This window comes from Artemia sp. Qi Xiang Cuo, chromosome 6, assembly GCF_049724085.1.
Source record: "Artemia sp. Qi Xiang Cuo chromosome 6, ASM4972408v1, whole genome shotgun sequence".
NCBI lineage: Eukaryota > Metazoa > Arthropoda > Branchiopoda > Anostraca > Artemiidae > Artemia > Artemia sp. Qi Xiang Cuo.
Window position 1 is genome coordinate 13600266 of NC_142799.1, and position 18532 is coordinate 13618797.

General features: G+C 35.2%; 1 protein-coding gene across 1 annotated transcript in view; it reads right to left on the reverse strand.

The window, feature by feature from the left end:
* TBC1D23 (TBC1 domain family member 23) overlaps positions 1-18532 on the reverse strand; it is a 76017-nt gene that overhangs the window by 21959 nt on the left and 35526 nt on the right. The window contains exons 5-9 of the mRNA XM_089090497.1: positions 10340-10464; positions 9163-9313; positions 5277-5525; positions 3568-3766; positions 1603-1801 (exon numbers count right to left, since the gene is read on the reverse strand). Coding sequence (XP_088946623.1) covers positions 1603-1801; positions 3568-3766; positions 5277-5525; positions 9163-9313; positions 10340-10464 — 923 coding nt within the window. The remainder of the gene's footprint in view (positions 1-1602; positions 1802-3567; positions 3767-5276; positions 5526-9162; positions 9314-10339; positions 10465-18532) is intronic.

An 18532-nucleotide genomic window follows, 5' to 3' on the forward strand; every position in this document is an offset into this window, starting at 1 on the left:
ACACTGCCCTTAGATCAACCCTTAGAGGAGGCGAGACATTAGCTTTCATAACCAGCCTTCTTGGTAAGTTCTTTACCATGTTCTAGGTCGTTCTTTTTAAAATTGTAGGTGAATATACCAGTTTATAGTCACTTGTTCGTCACTGTTCGAAATGTACTGCTCGCAGAATAATACAAATGGACCATTCAAAAAAAGAACAAAACAAGGATGCAGATCTGCAGTTGAATTACGCATGAAGTGCAGTTTGTTTGCAATTGCAGTTTGCTGTGGAGTTGAAGTTTGTTTGATACATTCATGCAGGAAAAAAAGTTTAATGGTTGGCACCATAGGCGGTGACAATATTGTCCTATCTCAACGTAAAAATGGTGTCACCGCCTATGGTGCCAACCATTAAACTTTTTTTCCTACATGAATGTATCAAACAAACTTCAACTCCACAGCAAACTGCAATTGCAAACAAACTGCACTTCATGCATAATTCAACTGCAGATCTGCATCCTTGTTTTTGTTCTTTTTTTGAATGGTCCATTTGTATTATTCCGCAAGCAGTACATTTCGAACATTTCTATTAGCATCGCATATCTATTTCAAGGCCAAATCTTTAGTGTACAACTGAGCTTCGCACAAAATTTGTAGTGCCTAAATATGATTCATGTATTCCAAGCTACCAGAACCCCATTCTAGGTGAAGTAGTAGCAATTGAGTAATTGATTAATATCTACAGTCTATTTCAGAAAGGGTAAAACTCAATAGAGTTTGACAATATTCTAAAAATAACGCACCATATTTTGTGCTTGAGGCTTCAACTCCTCCCAACTGCTGCCCCAGTGGTAAGGCTAGGGGCAAGAAGACGTCTAACGAAATATAAACTAGTCCCTTTTAAAGCCTACAATTGTAATGAGAAAAGACTTCTCTTCCGCATTTTCAACAACTTCGCATAAACCCTCTCCCCCCCCCCCAATGGAATCCTAGCTAGACCACATTCAGTAATCGCTAAGCTGCTCGCACAGAAAATAAGGGAAGGCCCTCGTAGAATCAATAAGGCATGCCTGATTTTGGACCAATTATGGCAGGAATTTCCAGGAATAAGGAAAATAAACTACTTTCCCAAAAACTTTTGTTGCATGAAGGACTTTGAATTTTAGTATGAATCCTGTATTTCCAACGGGTGCATTGATGTGAGTTAGGGTAAGCTTCCCCAAGAAGAACCTACCTAATAAACTCTTTTTTCTCCACTAAGTGAATGATAACTTATTGACTAGGGGAAGATGTTTCGAGTTAGAACGAATAGGTCCATCATTTTTTGTGGGTTTTCTACATACAGCAAAATCAAATTTATTAGTGGTATGAAAAATCAAAAAACCCAAATAAGGAATTATTTTACAAACAAAAGGGCATGGCCACCTAAACTGTAACCAACCAACTATTACCGACTCGGCGGCTTTACCTTTTGATTAAGCTTTATCAAACTAATAATGTTGATTCTTTTTCGTCTAGGGTAGGAAGAATAAAGGTCGCCTGAAAAATTGAAGAGGGCACCAACAGAGTGACAGAAATAGAACGAAAAAGAGAGAGAAGGAGAGAGAGAGAGAACCAACTTACGGCAAGAAGTTACCAAAGAATGACGTTGGCCTTGACTTCTTTTCTTCTTCTTTCTTCTGCAAATCTAAAGCTTCGCTAATTTCATCTGCTAATGTTCCATTAGAAGAAGCACAATAATGGCAACGTTGTGCATCGTGGCCAGTAAGGGTTAACGTAGATATGTTTCCCTCTTCGTTGTGAATGATTGCATCGTGCAGTGCTATGATTTAAAGAAATAAAATAAAATTGATAATGTTAAGCCGTAATTTCTAACCAATTTGCTTTTGAGTAAGGGGCAGTAAGCATTGGCAGCCAGTGACATAAAATGGAACATTTGGCCCTGAAGGTTTTGTCGAAATTGTATTCTTACAAAGCATGAACTTGCACGAAGCACTCAATATAACTCTCCTTTTACGATTGTTATGAAACCATCTGATAGAATGCTATGGTTAAAACCGAACATACAACAAAGTTAACAGTTAAACAATATTGAGCTTCACCGGCTCTTAACTATCATAATTTGCTAAGAAATTTAAGCTAACTCGTCCCACAGAAAAATGTAATGCACAACAGCATTTAAAAGAGGCTATTATTGCAAGCATAATTATCTTGCAGGCTCAATTTATGCATTACCCGTCTGTCATTCGTGTCTAATTTTTTTTAATACTTCATCGATTACTGACGTTTAAAGGTCCAAGAACATCAAAATTCAATCACATTTTCGCTCTGTGGACCCATGATAGTCTGTTCCCGCCAAAAAGTCGTGATTTTCTAAGATTTTTTTGGTTGTTTAAAATTATTAAGTTTTTAGGGAAATACCACGTTTCCGTCAGTAGTGCCACATTGAGGCGGGAAAATTTGACAACGTTTTTCGCCCGTGAAAATTCAAGAATTAACAATCTGTTGCTTCCCAAAGACAACTAAACCTTCAAAGGAAAATTACAGCTTCTTAAACTGATTTGCCGATTTTTCACCCACGCTTCTTTTTTTAAATTTGATGTTCGCTACTACCAACAAATGCAGAACAGCATATGAAGGTCTTTTCATTAAAAAGTGAAATCCCGTTTTTTTTTCTTTTTTTTTTAAGAAATACAAGGTTGCGCAAGTTTCCACTTAATCATTTTAAACAATAAGATTTACTTTTCACTTAGCATTTTCAAAAGTTATGGCACATACAGATACAATGGAAGACACAGTCTCTAACCCTGTTAGTTTGAAAACTGCTTGACCTGAAAAAGCTGACCTATCCCTGCTTCTTTTTTTTAAGTAAAAGAGAACTATTGACCGTTTTTTCATCATCTTTTGAAATCCATGTAAACCGTTTCTTGACCAAAATGTCAATAAAAGAAAATAAAAATATATGGTAGGATTCATGCCTACCATCCAACCATCCTACCATACCTACCTTCCCCCCCCCCCTGATGGTCAAGAATATAGTCTTAGAATATAATGTCAGACTAAAAGCTAACACTAAAACAACAAAAGTCTTACTTTATAACATGTAGCATATTGATATTAATCAGACCATCATGTTTCTTTCCTTTTTTATTCCCGTTTTATCTCACTTAAAATAGTATTTTTCATCCAATAGTCAATCAGGCACTGATGCTAAACTGGATATCTTCGAGTTTATACAACAATTACCCATTATATCTCTGATCAAACGATAGAAGCAGCAACAAAGAAAGTAGATGCATGGGTCCACCAGGGGGGGGGCGGGGGATGCATTTTCAGGGTCAACACTATTATGATGAAAAGGAGCATAAAACAAGGAATCTAAGGTACTACTTTTACTTTATTAAGATATTTCCTTTTACTTTTACTTTACTTATTTTACTTTACTTTACTTTTACTTTACTTTACTTATTTACTTTACTTTTACTACTTTTACTTTATTAAGATATTTCCTTGTGGAGAGCCGCTACTCTACAACATTACCAAGTTGTTGTTTTTTTCAAGTTTTAACACAAATAATAAACAGAATACCTGAGAATCCACCAACTAAAACTGAGACATGCTGTTTTTTCCTTTGCAGAAAATATGAAATTGCCATATTTAATTCACCATCATGATCATGTCGACCAGTTCCCATGAAACAGTAATGCTCACTAGGCGCTTCCTTATCATCAGGGCTTTTAAATATGGTCTCAGTTAGTGTATTAAACACAGTTGGGTCTTGAAGAAGCTAGATTAAAAAAAGAAAAGGTCAATGGAATACTAAATCATCTTTAATAGAATGGACGGCTAAAAAAATGGTTCGAAAAAAAAAAAAAGATCAAGAACAGTTACTTTTGAGATTCATCTACAGCGAGATACAATAGCTATGTAACCGGGAGTCGTCTCCTTACTTTACATATTACATTTTATTTGGTGTATAATTAAAATGAGATAATGAACCTGCGTAAAATCTTTAATAAGACAGCGAGCTTTGAAAGTTATTTTTATATAGTTAATAATAAACGGTCTGAATATTTCTGCTTCCCGTCCAGGGATCTTTAGCCTTTATCAATGGAGCAGGGTGAGGGGAGGGAGAATAAAAAAGAAAAAATTCAGTTAGAAAAATTAACACAGACATAAAAAGATGAGAAATAGAACATCAACTCTATGCAAAAGAAAACAAAAATAATAACGAAAGAAACTCACATTTGATATACTATAGTTACGTTATTTATTATTTGAAAATCGTAAATATAATCGAGGCCGAATTAATTTAAATGATAGAACTTAATTTGTATTCTCCCTCATTTGTATTTATACTAATCACTTAAAGATAATTGTTTTTTTTTCTATTTCTATGACTTCTCTAAACTATATAGCAATTCAACGCTATCATCAATTATTTTGTTTGATCAAGACTCAATCAGGTTTATCTAAAATAAAAGGAGACAAAAAAACTTAAATACACAACGCGCCAAAAGGCACACTGAGGCTCCAAACCATAAAATGTTCTTTACTAATAAGAAGTACAGCTCCCAATTCACTCTTCGTCAATACCACACACCTTCTCAATAAATAAAATATTATTTTATTGTGTGGAAGTAAAAAAAACGTTTGGCAACTCCTTATTCAAAAGTTTCTGGTCTTTTATTAAGCTTTAGGAAGGAATTTACTTCTGTTTAGGAGGAATCGCTCGCAGTTTACAGTGTCTTATTTTGCGAATTCTTAGAGATTAGCCTTTAAATTCATGGTTCAGCTTCATACGTTACTATTCCTTTGCGATTAGTTTTGCTAATAAAAATCATTAATTAAACCAAACAGTTGAGACACGCTAGAACGACTAAACAATAAAAGACTAGATGGCACAGAGCCTTACTTAAAACTACCCGTTAACTAGTTTTCCATTTTGCAACGATAATCTAAATTATCATTACGAGAAAGAAAATCAAAGCAGCTTGATTGTTAAATCTCACGTTTTAAGTTACTTCCAGTTTTACCATTTTAAGTTACTTCCAGTTTTACCATTTTAAGTTACTTCCAGTTTTACCATTTTAAGTTACTTCCAGTTTTATCTTTTCTAAATGCTCCTTTAATCTTGACTTCAACAATCAGGTGTAGAAAACAAAAAACTAAGAAAACAAAAATAGAAAATAGCTTCTAGATTGCTACTTAAAGGATTAAATAAATGTTAAAAACAATACACCTAAGTAAATACCAAGGCTTATAACAAAGGAAGTTCAATTATAGAAAATACTCACGACGTTACAGTCAAGGATGACTGCTCCTGGAATATGACCCGAACTTGTATTCCCATATGGTCTGCAGTCTATAAGTTTGAACTTCAATTTAGTTTCATCTGGATTTTGAAGATAATCAACGAGCTCATTTACTGTGACAGGCAGACAAAGGGATTGACTAAGTGGAATGTGTTTGGTGTCCAATTCAGCAGCAGTGAAATGTTGTTCCAGCGAAGTCTCTGATTCGCCAAACATTTTTTCGTGAAATAGCTATAACAAGAAGCATAGTTCATGCATTAAGCAAATTCAATCAATCCCCTTTTTTGGTGCAAATGAACTACACTGATATCCCCTAGACTGCGTCTGAAACTAGCTTTATAGTGATATTTTTTCAAAATACAGCCATGGTTCAATAACGACAAAAGTGACTTCTTCCCATATCCAACCCGTTCGTTAGATTCACTGTCGAAATTTGACAGCACTTCTGATTTCAGACAGTTTACAAGTTGCAATTAGGTGGAAACCAGTTTAGGCCAAAAATGTGTTCTTAGTTTAAATAAGGCACAGCTTATCAATATATATTGGGAGGAGCTGCTTTTTAACCAAATAGTTAGCACAGTTCTTCCATCTGCGTCCCATAGAACTATATGTGCGCATAGGTAGGATGGGAGAAACTCTCGAGAGAAAATGTCGGCCTAAAAACTACAGCTCGGATGCTGATCCTATCAAGAAACAATTATAAGTCCAGATCTGACTTCATTCCATGTTTGGGTTAGATCCCACACTCCCTTCTGGCAAATGTGCTGATGAGAGTAATTTAGAGACAGTACTATTTTCGCTAAGACTAACTTTGCGTAGGATCTGACAACCTCTTTTGGTAAATATCTTGATTTCATGAAAATAATGTCACTACTCCCCCACAGAAATTAGATCGGTTATAGACCCTCGAAAGAGACCAAAGACTGATACTATCTGTCACATCTCTTCAACTTTCGCTGAAATCACCAAACCTCTTCTGTTGGATATCCTGACAACAAGAACTTAATAACTTCCTTCCCATAGAGAGGTCGAGACCCTAAAAACAAATTATAGAAATGAGTACTAATTATCTACCGCTTCTGTTTTTAATCTTACTGCCTTTTTTGGTAGATGTTCTGATTAAAATATCTTGAACAGCGGTAAATATACTCTTACTTCCCATCAAATCTCGGTTGGTATTATATAGCGCCATCCTGCATACATCCTGATGGGACGAATTTAGCCCTTCCTCCCACAAAAAAGGTAAGATCGGGTCGGACATCCAAAAGACTTGGATCTGGATAGCAAAAAAAATTCTTGCCCAACTAACCCAAAAATATTTCCTGGTAAACGTCACGGTGACAACAACCTAGCTCTTCTTTCCTTCCCTCCACAGAGGTTGGCCCGTGTCTGAAAGCGCAAAAGATACAATTAGAATACTTATTATTACTTCTAAGTAATTTTTGTTGATAATCACTTTTGGTTGATGTCTTGATGACGAGAAAGTCAGGGACCTCCCCGACAAAGATCAAATCAGGCCCAGATCCCAGAAAGAAATAGCTATCAGACTTGGTCTTACATTCCACAGAGAGTGGTGCACATTAAATAACTCCCTCTAGTAAATGTCCTGATTAAAATAAATTATGGGTTTATGGATGGACACTCGCTCTTACTTCTTATCAAATGTGGTTTATGTTCAGCTGCCCTTTCAGTATATACTAATCAAAGATTCTGAAAAAGAACCTATTATGATTCAGTTACCTACTTAATACCCCCACTTACTAGGTCCCTTTAAGGACTAAATGAATCAACTAGACCCTAGCTATGATTCCGATTGCAACCAGGAATGGTTTAGTCTAGTCCTCGGCCCAAGTCTTTATCAATATAAAATTCCAAAAATCTCATCTAAACTGAAGATTCAACAAAAAGGTGCACTATATATTATCCTAAGCCCATATATCTATCTCATCTTGTATGTATTTTTTGATCATTTTAATATGTACCTGCACATTCACGCTTCACGTATAACAAGAATGTCGAAAAGAACTCATGATAGACACACCGCTTAAAGCGCCGATACCCATATAGGCTAATGTGTATTCCTCTGAGGAGCCCTAGTGCATGGTGATCACCTGGGAATTACTTACTAGTTTTGAGGTGTTTTTACTTTTGAGTTTATTATGGCTTATATTTACTAATTACAATGCTGCAGATCTATGGACCCTTCTTTTTGGTTGATTGTGTTTGGTTGTACTGCTTGTCCTAGGTGATTGGATGGGTGAGTAGGTGCCAGGCCTAGTTCAAGTGCTTATCTCTCTTAATTGCTAAAGTACGAAAACAGTTGTTTTTGCTTCACCGAATAATCAACTTTAACACATTACAATTTGCAGCAAGTATCAAAGAATCAATTAATCATATTTCCTTGTTTTTTTAAATTTTTTTCTGTTTTGAATCAGTTTTAATCAGTTATTATGTCATTATCACTATGTAATTTCCTCAGTTTATTTTACATAACCTAGGACTATATGAGACTAACAGGAGGGGGAAGGGAATGGGGATGAAATATCCAAAATGGAAACAAAACCCTAAAAATGATCATAGAATTAGCAATCCCGAAGCGTCTCTCTTTTTGTTGTAGCCAGTCTCCTTCTGGAGAGCCCCTATTTTAGACCTTTACCATTGTCTTTATCGTTTTTGATGGCACATTCCTTTTGATATTCAATTTATTCAATGGCAAAAAGGTTTCCTATTCAGTGAAAAAAAAATATAAAAAAAAAAAAACAATAATAAAAAAAAATATAGAAAAAATAAATAAATAAAAGAAGTGCATCAATTATAAGTTAAAATAAGTAAACTAACAACACCAACTTTTAAATCAGAAAAAAAAAAATCTTGAACAAGCCCCCCTTGAGGGTCAGGCCCGACAATTTTTCACCCCATGCCGCCTCTTGATGGGCTGCTGTAGGCACCCAAGCTCCCTTTCCTACAAACGTGCTAGGATGTATTTATCCTTTACTTAATAAAAGTAAAAGCAAACATATGGTGCCAAATCGAGCCATAGAATAAAGCATTTATATTTCAGGTTTGCAATCCTATTATACTTGGCGAAAAGGATAAATTATATCCTCCTACACTTAGCGAGTTGCTAAGGATGACGGCAGCCCTCTTATTTAGATGCACGTGTGTATTAACCTCATTTCAACATTTCTTTAGAGGTCAATCCAGCGTTGGTATTAATTCGTATGAAAGATATTCAAGTCCGATAGCTCAAGGGGCTGGGGAGGGCTAAGCACTGTGGCGACCATCATTGCATTAAGCGCAAGGAAAATTTTACAGCAAAAATTTACTTGCTTGTGCAACATAGACGGTTGCTAATATGCGCATAATGTTACACATCTGAATTTTATATATACATGGCGGCAGGTAAAGGCAATTAGTCCTACATACTTCAGTAAGTTTTTCAAGAGTCAAATAAATGGCCCAGAGATTCAATATTCCTGCCCTTATCACACATGCATTGATAGGGGTTTGTGCCATGACCTTTAACTTGTACATAATCTTTATCTATTAAGGGTCTTTCCAAAAATGGGGAGGATAACCTATTCAGTTGGTGATGAGTTTTATCATCTACTAGGCATATTGTTGCGTTTGATAAATTAAATTGAGCCCAGAGTGAGCCAACTAGTAAATTAAAATATTGTGGTTTATATTTGAACTCATGTTTTAGTGTCAATTTCCTTTCCTTCATTATTATTACCTTTGTTCATAATTGTTTCTGACTTTGTTTTCTTTTCTCTATTAATCTGATAATAAATACTAGGCTAAGTCCCCAATCCAAGCTGTAAATACAGAAACTAAAACTTCCTATTTATTTCAATTTATTTTTTACCTTTCTAAATGATTGAGGAGTAATAACTTCGTAGAAAATTACAAGACTATATAAGTCAAGAACATCTGACGACTCCAATTGACCCGGCATGGACAATAAGGACTCAACGGTTTTCTCAGGGTCTTCACGCTGCATTTCTAACACTTGATCCCTAAAAATATTTGATTATCAGGAGGAAAAGAATCGCCTAAAATCTGAATGGAAGGTATAAAATAAAGAAAACAATCTAAAACAAAAACTGATAATTGACTCAAGACAGAGATCTTATTCACGACGGTAGTTGAACAATTATGAGAAGCTAAACGCTAAAAAACAAAAATAGAGAGAGAACAGAAAGTGAGATGGAGAGGGAGAGAAACAGAGAGAGAGAAAGAGCGAGAGAGAGGAAGAAAATTGGCTCAAGAAAGACATTTTATTCACGACGGTAGTTAAATAATTATGAGAAGTTAAACGCTAAAGAAAAGAAAACGGAAAAAAGGACAGAAAGTGAGATGGAGAGAGAGAGAGAGAGAGAGAGAGAGAGATAGAGAGAGAGAGAGAGAGAGAGAGAGAGAGAGAGAGAGAGAGAGAGAGAGAGAGAAAGAGAGAGGAAAGAGAGACAAAGAAAAGGAGAGAGAGATATACTGTAAGTACAGTATCTTATGTTCGCAGACACATGTAAAACTGTCTCTCAGCATGTTTTTTCGCGAAATTATTAGGAATTTTTAGAGCATTTTCAAAATTAATTACGCTGAAATCTTTGCAACAATTTAAATGACTATTAAAAGTAAAACTAACAGATATCTTTACACCATAGATATAAATAGAAGCAGCTATGGCTGAAAAGAAGGCCTACCTCAAAAAAAGCTCTTCGCCTGTTTAATCTAACTTGTTGGCTTGTTTAGCCTGTTTTAATGAAAATTTAACTTGTGTATTTTTTTAGAGTGTCCTTATATAGATTTTGGAAATAGAAGCGGCTTTGGACATTTGTACCCTATCTAATGGATAGAAATGTCCCCTCCCCTTTTTATCTAATCTTAGTTAAACAATACATGCCTGTCAACACACAATGTTTGATAGGTCTTTCAATTTTAGAGAGCATAAGACGTTCTTCCGTAAATACACTTAAGCAAGATCCAGAACGTATGTATTTGGATATATTATTCTATTAGGAAGTAAATGAATGAGCTCACCTCACCTCATGTTTACAAGAAGAACCAAAGCAATGAAAAATGCTAAGTAAGGATCGCCTATTATAAAGCACATATCCCATAAAGATTGAGTGGCTTCCAGAGAACATGACGTTGCAAATAGCGTTAGAAACTGAAAAAGAAACTAACAAACTTAAAACGTAAAACTAAAAAACTGAAATATGAAATAAGCGAAACTATGCAGCATGATAAGTATTTTTTTATAATATGCTTTCAAGTGGCATGTCTATATTTATCATAACAATAGATAAGACAAGCGAGAGAAAAGTGATAATCACTAGTGTTCTAGAAAAGTGTCGCTGTGTGCTTTAGCTTTTATTTCAACCTAGTCAAAGTTGACAACTTGGAAGAATAAGAAGTTTTTGTCCCACCACCTGAACAATCAACAGAAACAAAGGTGGTCGTCAATGCCTTCCATACTTTGTAAAATCAAAAATCTGGACTAGATAAATCGTTGGAAGAAAAAGAAGTTTTTGTCCCACCACCTGAAAAATTGAAAGAAACAATGGTTCGGCGACATGCCTTTATAATGACGAAAGATAAGCTGCGGCAAAGGTCAAAGGTCCAATAAAAAAATTGTAATTTTAAAATGGCATTGGTTTTAATGTAAGGTCCATTAGGACGTCATGAAATCAATAATAGGGTAAAATTGTCTAAGTTCAGAAGACAAATAACAGTGAGAATCTATATATATAGAAGCGTGCCAAATGCCGTGGCCCGGCGGCGAAGCCACCAGTCTCCCGGTAATATATATATATATATATATATATATATATATATATATATATATATATATATATATATATATATATATATATATACAATAAGGCTGTGGTCGTCAGTAGTGGTGGCAACTCCCTTTATTATTTCGATTGAGAAGCAATCCGCTAACTAAAATGCCTTTTGATTTCCTGCTAAATCGTCCGACTTTCTGTTTATTCTTGGTTCTTGATTAATTCATTTGGGAATTTCATAACCTAGTCAACTTGCTGTTAAAACAATGATTGCTAACTTTATTGTGTTAATAATTGTTAACTTATTGCTAAAAATCACTGTTATTGTTAAAAACTTGGCTATAAGAGACTCTGGTGTGAATCAAACAAAAATTCAATCGGAAACAAAGGGCAACTATCAGCTACTACTACTACTACTGCGATTACTATTACCACGACTACTGCTAAGACTACTACCACTATGAATACTGCTACCACGACTACTAATACTATGAATACAACTATTGCAGCTAAAGTACTTAGAAAATTATCACTCTAGCCCGAAATTCTGTACTTTAATTACACTTCAGTACAAATCCGAAGTAATTGTTACAATACTGGCTATGAACCCGAAAAAAAGAGAATAAATATTATTTGTATTTTTTAAACCGATAGAAACACAAGCGTGAATGCCAATACTTAAGTAACAGTTGAGAAAGTAATAACTTTGATAAAATAAATTGTTTAGAAGTAATTTTCAGCACATTTTTGTTTTATTTTTTCGACCTGTTGTTTACGCCTGATTTCGGTTATTTATTTTACTTATAACACTATTTGCTAAGCCTGTACCACAGTTCATATAATTATCCAGTAAGCTTATCGCAGATCATTTCTGGTCTTCGTTCTCGGTGCGAACAAAAATCTCTTCCTGATTCTTTAGTCATTTATGCATTTGTGTTTTTGAATCTATCAATTAGAAATGGTTAATAAGCGCATTATTCCTAATAAAAGGTTTACCCTTGTGTTCGATTATTTCGGACTTGACTTGCCAATCCGTGAAAATATTTGATGCCGCTTATGTTTCTAAGTTCTTTGAATAACTCGCACCTCAGTCCGGGTTTTTATAATGGGTGAGATAGGGAATGATCATACTGGATAATTATATGAACTGTGGCCTGTACTGAGATTAAAATCAAAGCAGTTTGATAACATAGATACTTCGTTAGACCACGCTGCCTTTCCCTTTACAACAAACAACATGAAACGACAACAGTTTTGTTTTTTTTCGTTATAAAACTTCACCAAAGGCTTACAAAAGAAATTAATATTAGTTATATTTTTCAGACAGAAATAAACAAATACATCAGCGGAAACACTCATGTAACAGCTCAGTGAGTAATAATTGTTGATAAAGGATTTTTGTTAAGAAAACACAAGCTTTTGTCATTGTTTTCGATCTACTCTTTGCGTCTACGTTTTACAAATTCATCGTCTTCTTCTTCATAAGGTAGAAGGCCCAAAAACTTTAAAACAAATTTTAATTGATATTTATATTTTGTGTTTAGAGAAAGAAGGAAGATATTTCTTCTCTGGTCCTCATAGATTAGTACATACTACAGTTTCTTCTTTGTTTTTTATGCCTGTTGTCCCACAACCTCTTTGGCCAGTAGAATACAAAGGCAGTGAGCCTTCTGGGGGGCATTTAGCCCCCTCTGAATTTCAAAAAATATTTCTTTTTGGTATTTTCATTGGATTACATCGCTGTTGGTATTTTCATTGGAAAAAATCGAAAAAATTACCCCTCGTCCCAATATTTTCACCAATTCTTGCACTGTATCAAACAAATAAACATCAGCTGCATTATTCAGATGTAAATGAGCACAGACACAAATGTAAACTCTCGTGCAACAATGTCAAGTTCAGAAAGGCTGGCAAAATAGTTTATGTCATTGTTTTTTTTTTATATACTCTTTGCCCCTATGTTTTACAAATACATCGTCTTCTTCTTCACAAGGTAGAGGGCCCATAAACTTTAAAATTAATTTTATTTGATATTTTTATTTTGTGTTATAGACTACACATATAGATATACACTATAGATAAGTATACACTATACACAGTTATATACTATAGATAAGCAAACAATACAGGTTATTTTTTTTATTTTATGCCTGTTGTCTGACAACCTATTTGGCTAGTAGAATACAAAAGCAGTAAGCCAGCTGGGGGAGGGGGGCATTTAACCCCCTCTGGATTTCGATAAATCTTTTTTTTGTATTTTCATTGAAGAATACATCGATTTTAGTATTTCCATTGAAAAAAAAATTAGCCCCCTCCCAATGTTTTCGTACATTCCTACGCTGTATAAAACAAATAAATATAAGCTGCATTATTCAGATGTAAATGAGCACAGACACAAATGTAAACTCTCATGTAATAATGTCAAGTTCAAACAGGCTGGCAAAATAGTTTTTGACCTGTAAAAAGGGGGAAATGGAATCAGAACGGTATCTGTGATGGAAATGGAATGATAAGCCAGATTAGAATGGTTTACATGAACGTAAAAAACAGAAGAAAATTATGATCAGAATTAATTATTTTTTTACTTGAAATTAATTCAAAAAACTTTTTCCACAAAATAAGTTTATCAAAGAAAAGTAAAGAACTCCATTAAACAAAAAATGAGCAAAAATAGAATCAAATAATCTACCAAGCAAGAAACTACCACAAATCAGCATCGATAAATAAATGAAACCCAAAATGAACAGAAATTACAATAAATAACCGAGTAAAACTCAAAACGAGCAGAAATTAACATAAGTTGGGCGCAAAACCCCTATGCCTTCCCAAGGCTAGAACAAAATTTGCACTTTACTGAAAAAAATACATATGAATGTGCATTTTCAGTTTAATATACATATACTGATACTTAGTAATCAAAATGTTAATATTATTTGATTTATTAAAGTTATAAAAGTAAAAACATTTATATTTTTTTCAGTAAAGTGTAAATTATGTTCTGGCCTTGGCATAGGGGTTTTGAGCCCAACTTATGTTAATTTCTGCTCGTTTTGAGTTTGACTCGGTTATTTATTGTAATTTAGGTTCGTTTTGGGTTTAATTTTTTTATCAATGCTGATTTGTGATAGTTTCATGCTTGATAGATTATTTGATTCTATTTTTGCTCATTTTTTGTTTAATGGAGTTGTTTACTTTTCCTTGAAAAACTTATTTTGTGAAAAAAGTTTTTTTAATTAATTTCTGTTCGTTTTATATTGACATAGTCTTTTCAGAGAAAAAGAAAATAATACTTTAAATCTTTTCGTTTTTTTAAGACTTTGTAGTTTGGCCTGCTATTTGTATGCTGGAGAAGCATTTCCAGCAATTTTTAACAACATGAACCCTCTTAAAAATCTGGACACAAATAGTAGTGTTTAATTTAGTTTCATACCCCCTCTAGTTGACCTGAAATGGAAAACTTGATACTATTCGCAAAAAAATATATTTACTTTCTTTGATAGCTTGGATACACTTGCGCTACTTTGATTTGGTTAAATTTTAAGAGCAGAAGCGGCCCCGAAAGTTTGAACATAATGACCCTCAGTCGTTCTTGGGATACTGCTGAGATGCCTTATTGGAAATTAGCATTAATATAGTGCATTTTGATTTAATCTTATGGCAAAATATAGTTTTTAAACATAAAGTCAAATGGGAGGGTGGGTGTGGGAGGGGGTTATTTTCCCTCCAATCACTTTCGACTATTAAAAAGGAGGAGGACACTCCCCCGCAACCATCAGGGCAAGGGTTTTAAGTTATGCCCTGGGGGCATATAAGGTTTTTATAGAAGGCGTTGTCGTAGAAACTTCAAAAAAGGTTCATTCGATTGAAAATTCAAAGGGCTAGTGCCCGTTTTAATAGTCGAAAGTGATTGGAGGGCAACTAGTCCCCCACGCCCATCATTCCCCCAAACACATCCAATCAAAATTTTGAGATAGCCATTTTGTCAAGCGTAGTTGATATCCAGATAGAAAATATGTTTTTGAGGAAGACACTTCCCTACAACCCTTGGGGTAAGGGTTTTAAGTTATGCCCTGGGGGTATATAAGGTTCTTATAGAAGGCGTTGTCGTAGAAACTTCAATAAAGGCTCATTCGATTGGAAATTCAAAGGGCTAGTACACTTTTCTAATAGTCGAAAGTGATTGGAGGGTAACTAGCAACCCCCCCCCCCCACGCCCATCATTTCTCCAAACACATCCAATCAAAATTTTGAGATAGCCATTTTGTTCAGCGTACTTGATTTCCAGATGGAAAATATGTTTTCGAGAACGACACTCCCCCACAACCCTCAGGGCAAGGGTTATAAGTTATACCCTGGGGGCATATAAGGTTTATATACAAAGTTGTTGTATATGATTTATAGAATAGATTTTAGTCTTCCTCAAATCCAATTTTTATATGTTTAAAAACTAAATGTTGACTTAAGATTAAATCAAAATGCACTGCGATAATGCTAATTCCCAATAAGGCATCTCAGCAGTATCCCAAGAACGACTGAGGGTATTATGTTCAAACTTTCGGGGCTACTTCTGCTCTTAAAATTTAACCAAATCAAAATAGCGTAAGTGTATCCAAGCTATCAAAGAAAGTAAACAGATTATTTTGCGAATGGTATCAAGTTTTCCATTACAGGTTAGCTAGAGGAGTTATGAAACTAAATTAAACAGTACTATTTGTGTCCAGATTTCTAAAAGGGTGTATGCTGTTAAAAATTGCTGAAAATTTTTATCCGGCATACAAATAGCAGGCCAAACTATAAAGTCTTAAAAAACGAAAAGATTTAAAGTATTATTTTCTTTTTCCCTGAAAACACTATGTCAATATAAAGCGAACAGAAAAGTTAATATTATTTGATTTATTAAAGTTATAAAAGTAAAAACATTTATATTTTTTCAGTTAAGTGCAAATTTTGTTCTGGCCTTGGAAAGGCATTGGGGTTTTGCGCCCAACTTGTATTAATTTCTGCTCGTTTTGAGTTCGATTCGGTTATTTATTGTAATTTCTGTTTGTTTTCAGTTTCATTTATTTACCAATGCTGATTTGCGGGAGTTTTACGCTTGGTAGATTATTTGATTTTAATTTTGCTCATTTTTGTTTAATGGAGTTCTTTACTTTTCTTTGAAAAACTTATTTTGTGGAAAGTTTTTTTTTAATTAATACTATAAAAATGTCAAAACTTCCAATCACTTTCGACGATTAAAAACGGCACTAGGTCTTTCGATTTCCAATCGAATGAACCCTTTGTGAGTTTCTATGACAGCACTTCCTATAAACACCTTATATGCCCCCAGGGCATAAATTACAACCCTTACTCTAAGGGCTGTGAGGGTGGTTGTCATCCTCTAAGACCTAATTTCCAGAAATTTTAACTACGTTAAACAAAATGGCTATCTCAAAATTTTGATTGGATTTGTTTGGGGAAATGATGGGCGTGGAAGGGGTGTTAGTTGCTTTCCAATTACTTTCGACAATTAAAAAGGGCACAAGCCATTTCAATTTCTAATCGAATGAGTCCTTTTTAGTTTCTACGACAACGCGTTCTATAAAAACTTTATATGCCCCCAGGGTATAACTTACAACCCTTGTCCTGGGGGCTGTGAGGGGGTTGTCATCCTCACAGACCTAATTTCCAGAACTTTCTACTACTTTGAACAAAATGGATTTCTGAAAATTTTGATTGGATGTGTTTGGGAATGGTGGGCGTGGGGGAGGCTAGTTGCCCTCCAATCACTTTCGACTATTAAAAAGGGCACTAGCCCTTTGAATTTCCAGTCGAATGAGCTTTTATTGAAGTTTCTACGACAACGCCTTCTATAAAAACCTTATATGCCCCCAGGGCATAACTTAAACCCTTGCCCTGAGGGTTGTGAGGGAGTGTCCTCCTCAAAGACATATTTTCTATCTGGAAAACAACTACGCTGAACAAAATGGCTATCTCAAAATTTTTAGTGGATGTGTGTTGGGGGAATGATGGGCGTGGGGGGGGGGCTAGTGGCCCTCCAATAACTTTCGACTATTAAAAAGGGCACTAGCCACCCCAATTTCCAATCGGATGAGCCCTTTTCGAAGTTTCTACGACAACTCCTTCTGTAAAAACCTTATATGCCCCCAGGGCATAACTTAAAACCCTTGCACTGAGGGTTGTTTGGGAGTGTCCTCCTCAAAAACATATTTTCTATCTGGAAATCAACTACCCTGAACAAAATGGCCATCTCAAAATTTTGATTGGATGTGTTTGGGGGAATGATGGGCATGGGGGGGGGCTGGTTGCCCTCCAATCACTTTCGACAATTAAAAAGGGTACTAGCCCTTTGAATTTCCAATCTAATGAGCCATTTTGAAGTTTCTACGACAACGCTTTCAATAAAAACTTTAAATGCTCCCAGGGCATAACTTACAACCCTAGCACTGAGGGCTCTGAGGGGATTATCATCCTAAAAGACAAAATTTCCTGAACTTTCGACTACGTTGAACAAAATGGATATCTAAAAAAAATGGATAGTGTTTGGGAAAATGGTGGGCGTGAGAGGGGCGTTAGTCGCTATCTAATCACTTCCAACTATTAAAAAAGGCACTAGCCCTTTCAATTTCCAATTGAATGAGCCCTTTTGAAGTTTCTACGACAACGCTTTCAATAAAAACTTTATATGCCCTCAGGGTATAATTTACAACCCTTGCCCTGAGGGCTGTAGTGGGGAGGGGTTGTCATCCTTAAAGACCTAATTTCCAACACTTTCAACTACGTTGAATAAAATGGCTTTCTCAAAATTTTGATTTGATGTGTTTTGATAAATGGCGGGCTTGAGAGGGGGGTTAGTTGCCCTCAAATCACTTTCGACTATTAAAAAGGGTACTAGTCCTTTGAATTTCCAATCGAATGAGCCTTTTTTCAAGTTTCTACGACAAAGATTTTAATGAAAACCTTATATGGTTTTTCCATACCATATAAGGTTTCTAACATCCTCTACCTAATTTCCAGAACTTTTAACTATGTTAAACAAAATGGCTATCTCAAAATTTTGATTGGATGTGTTTGGGGAAATGGTGGGCGTGGAAGGGGTGTTAGTTGCTTTCCAATTACTTTCGACTATTAAAAAGGGCACAAGCCATTTCAATTTCTAATCGAATGAGCCCTTTTTGAAGTTTCTACGACAACGCGTCCTATAAAAACTTTATATGCCCCCAGGGTATAACTTACAACCCTTGTTCTAGGGGCTGTGAGGGGGTTGTCATCCTCACAGACCTAATTTCCAGAACTTTCTACTACGTTGAACAAAATGGCTATCTGAAAATTTTGATTGGAAGTTTGGGGGAATGGTGGGCGTGGGGGAGGCTAGTTGCCTCCTTGCCCTGAGGGTTGTGGGGGAGTGTCCTCCTCAAAAATATGTTTTCTATCTGGAAATCAACT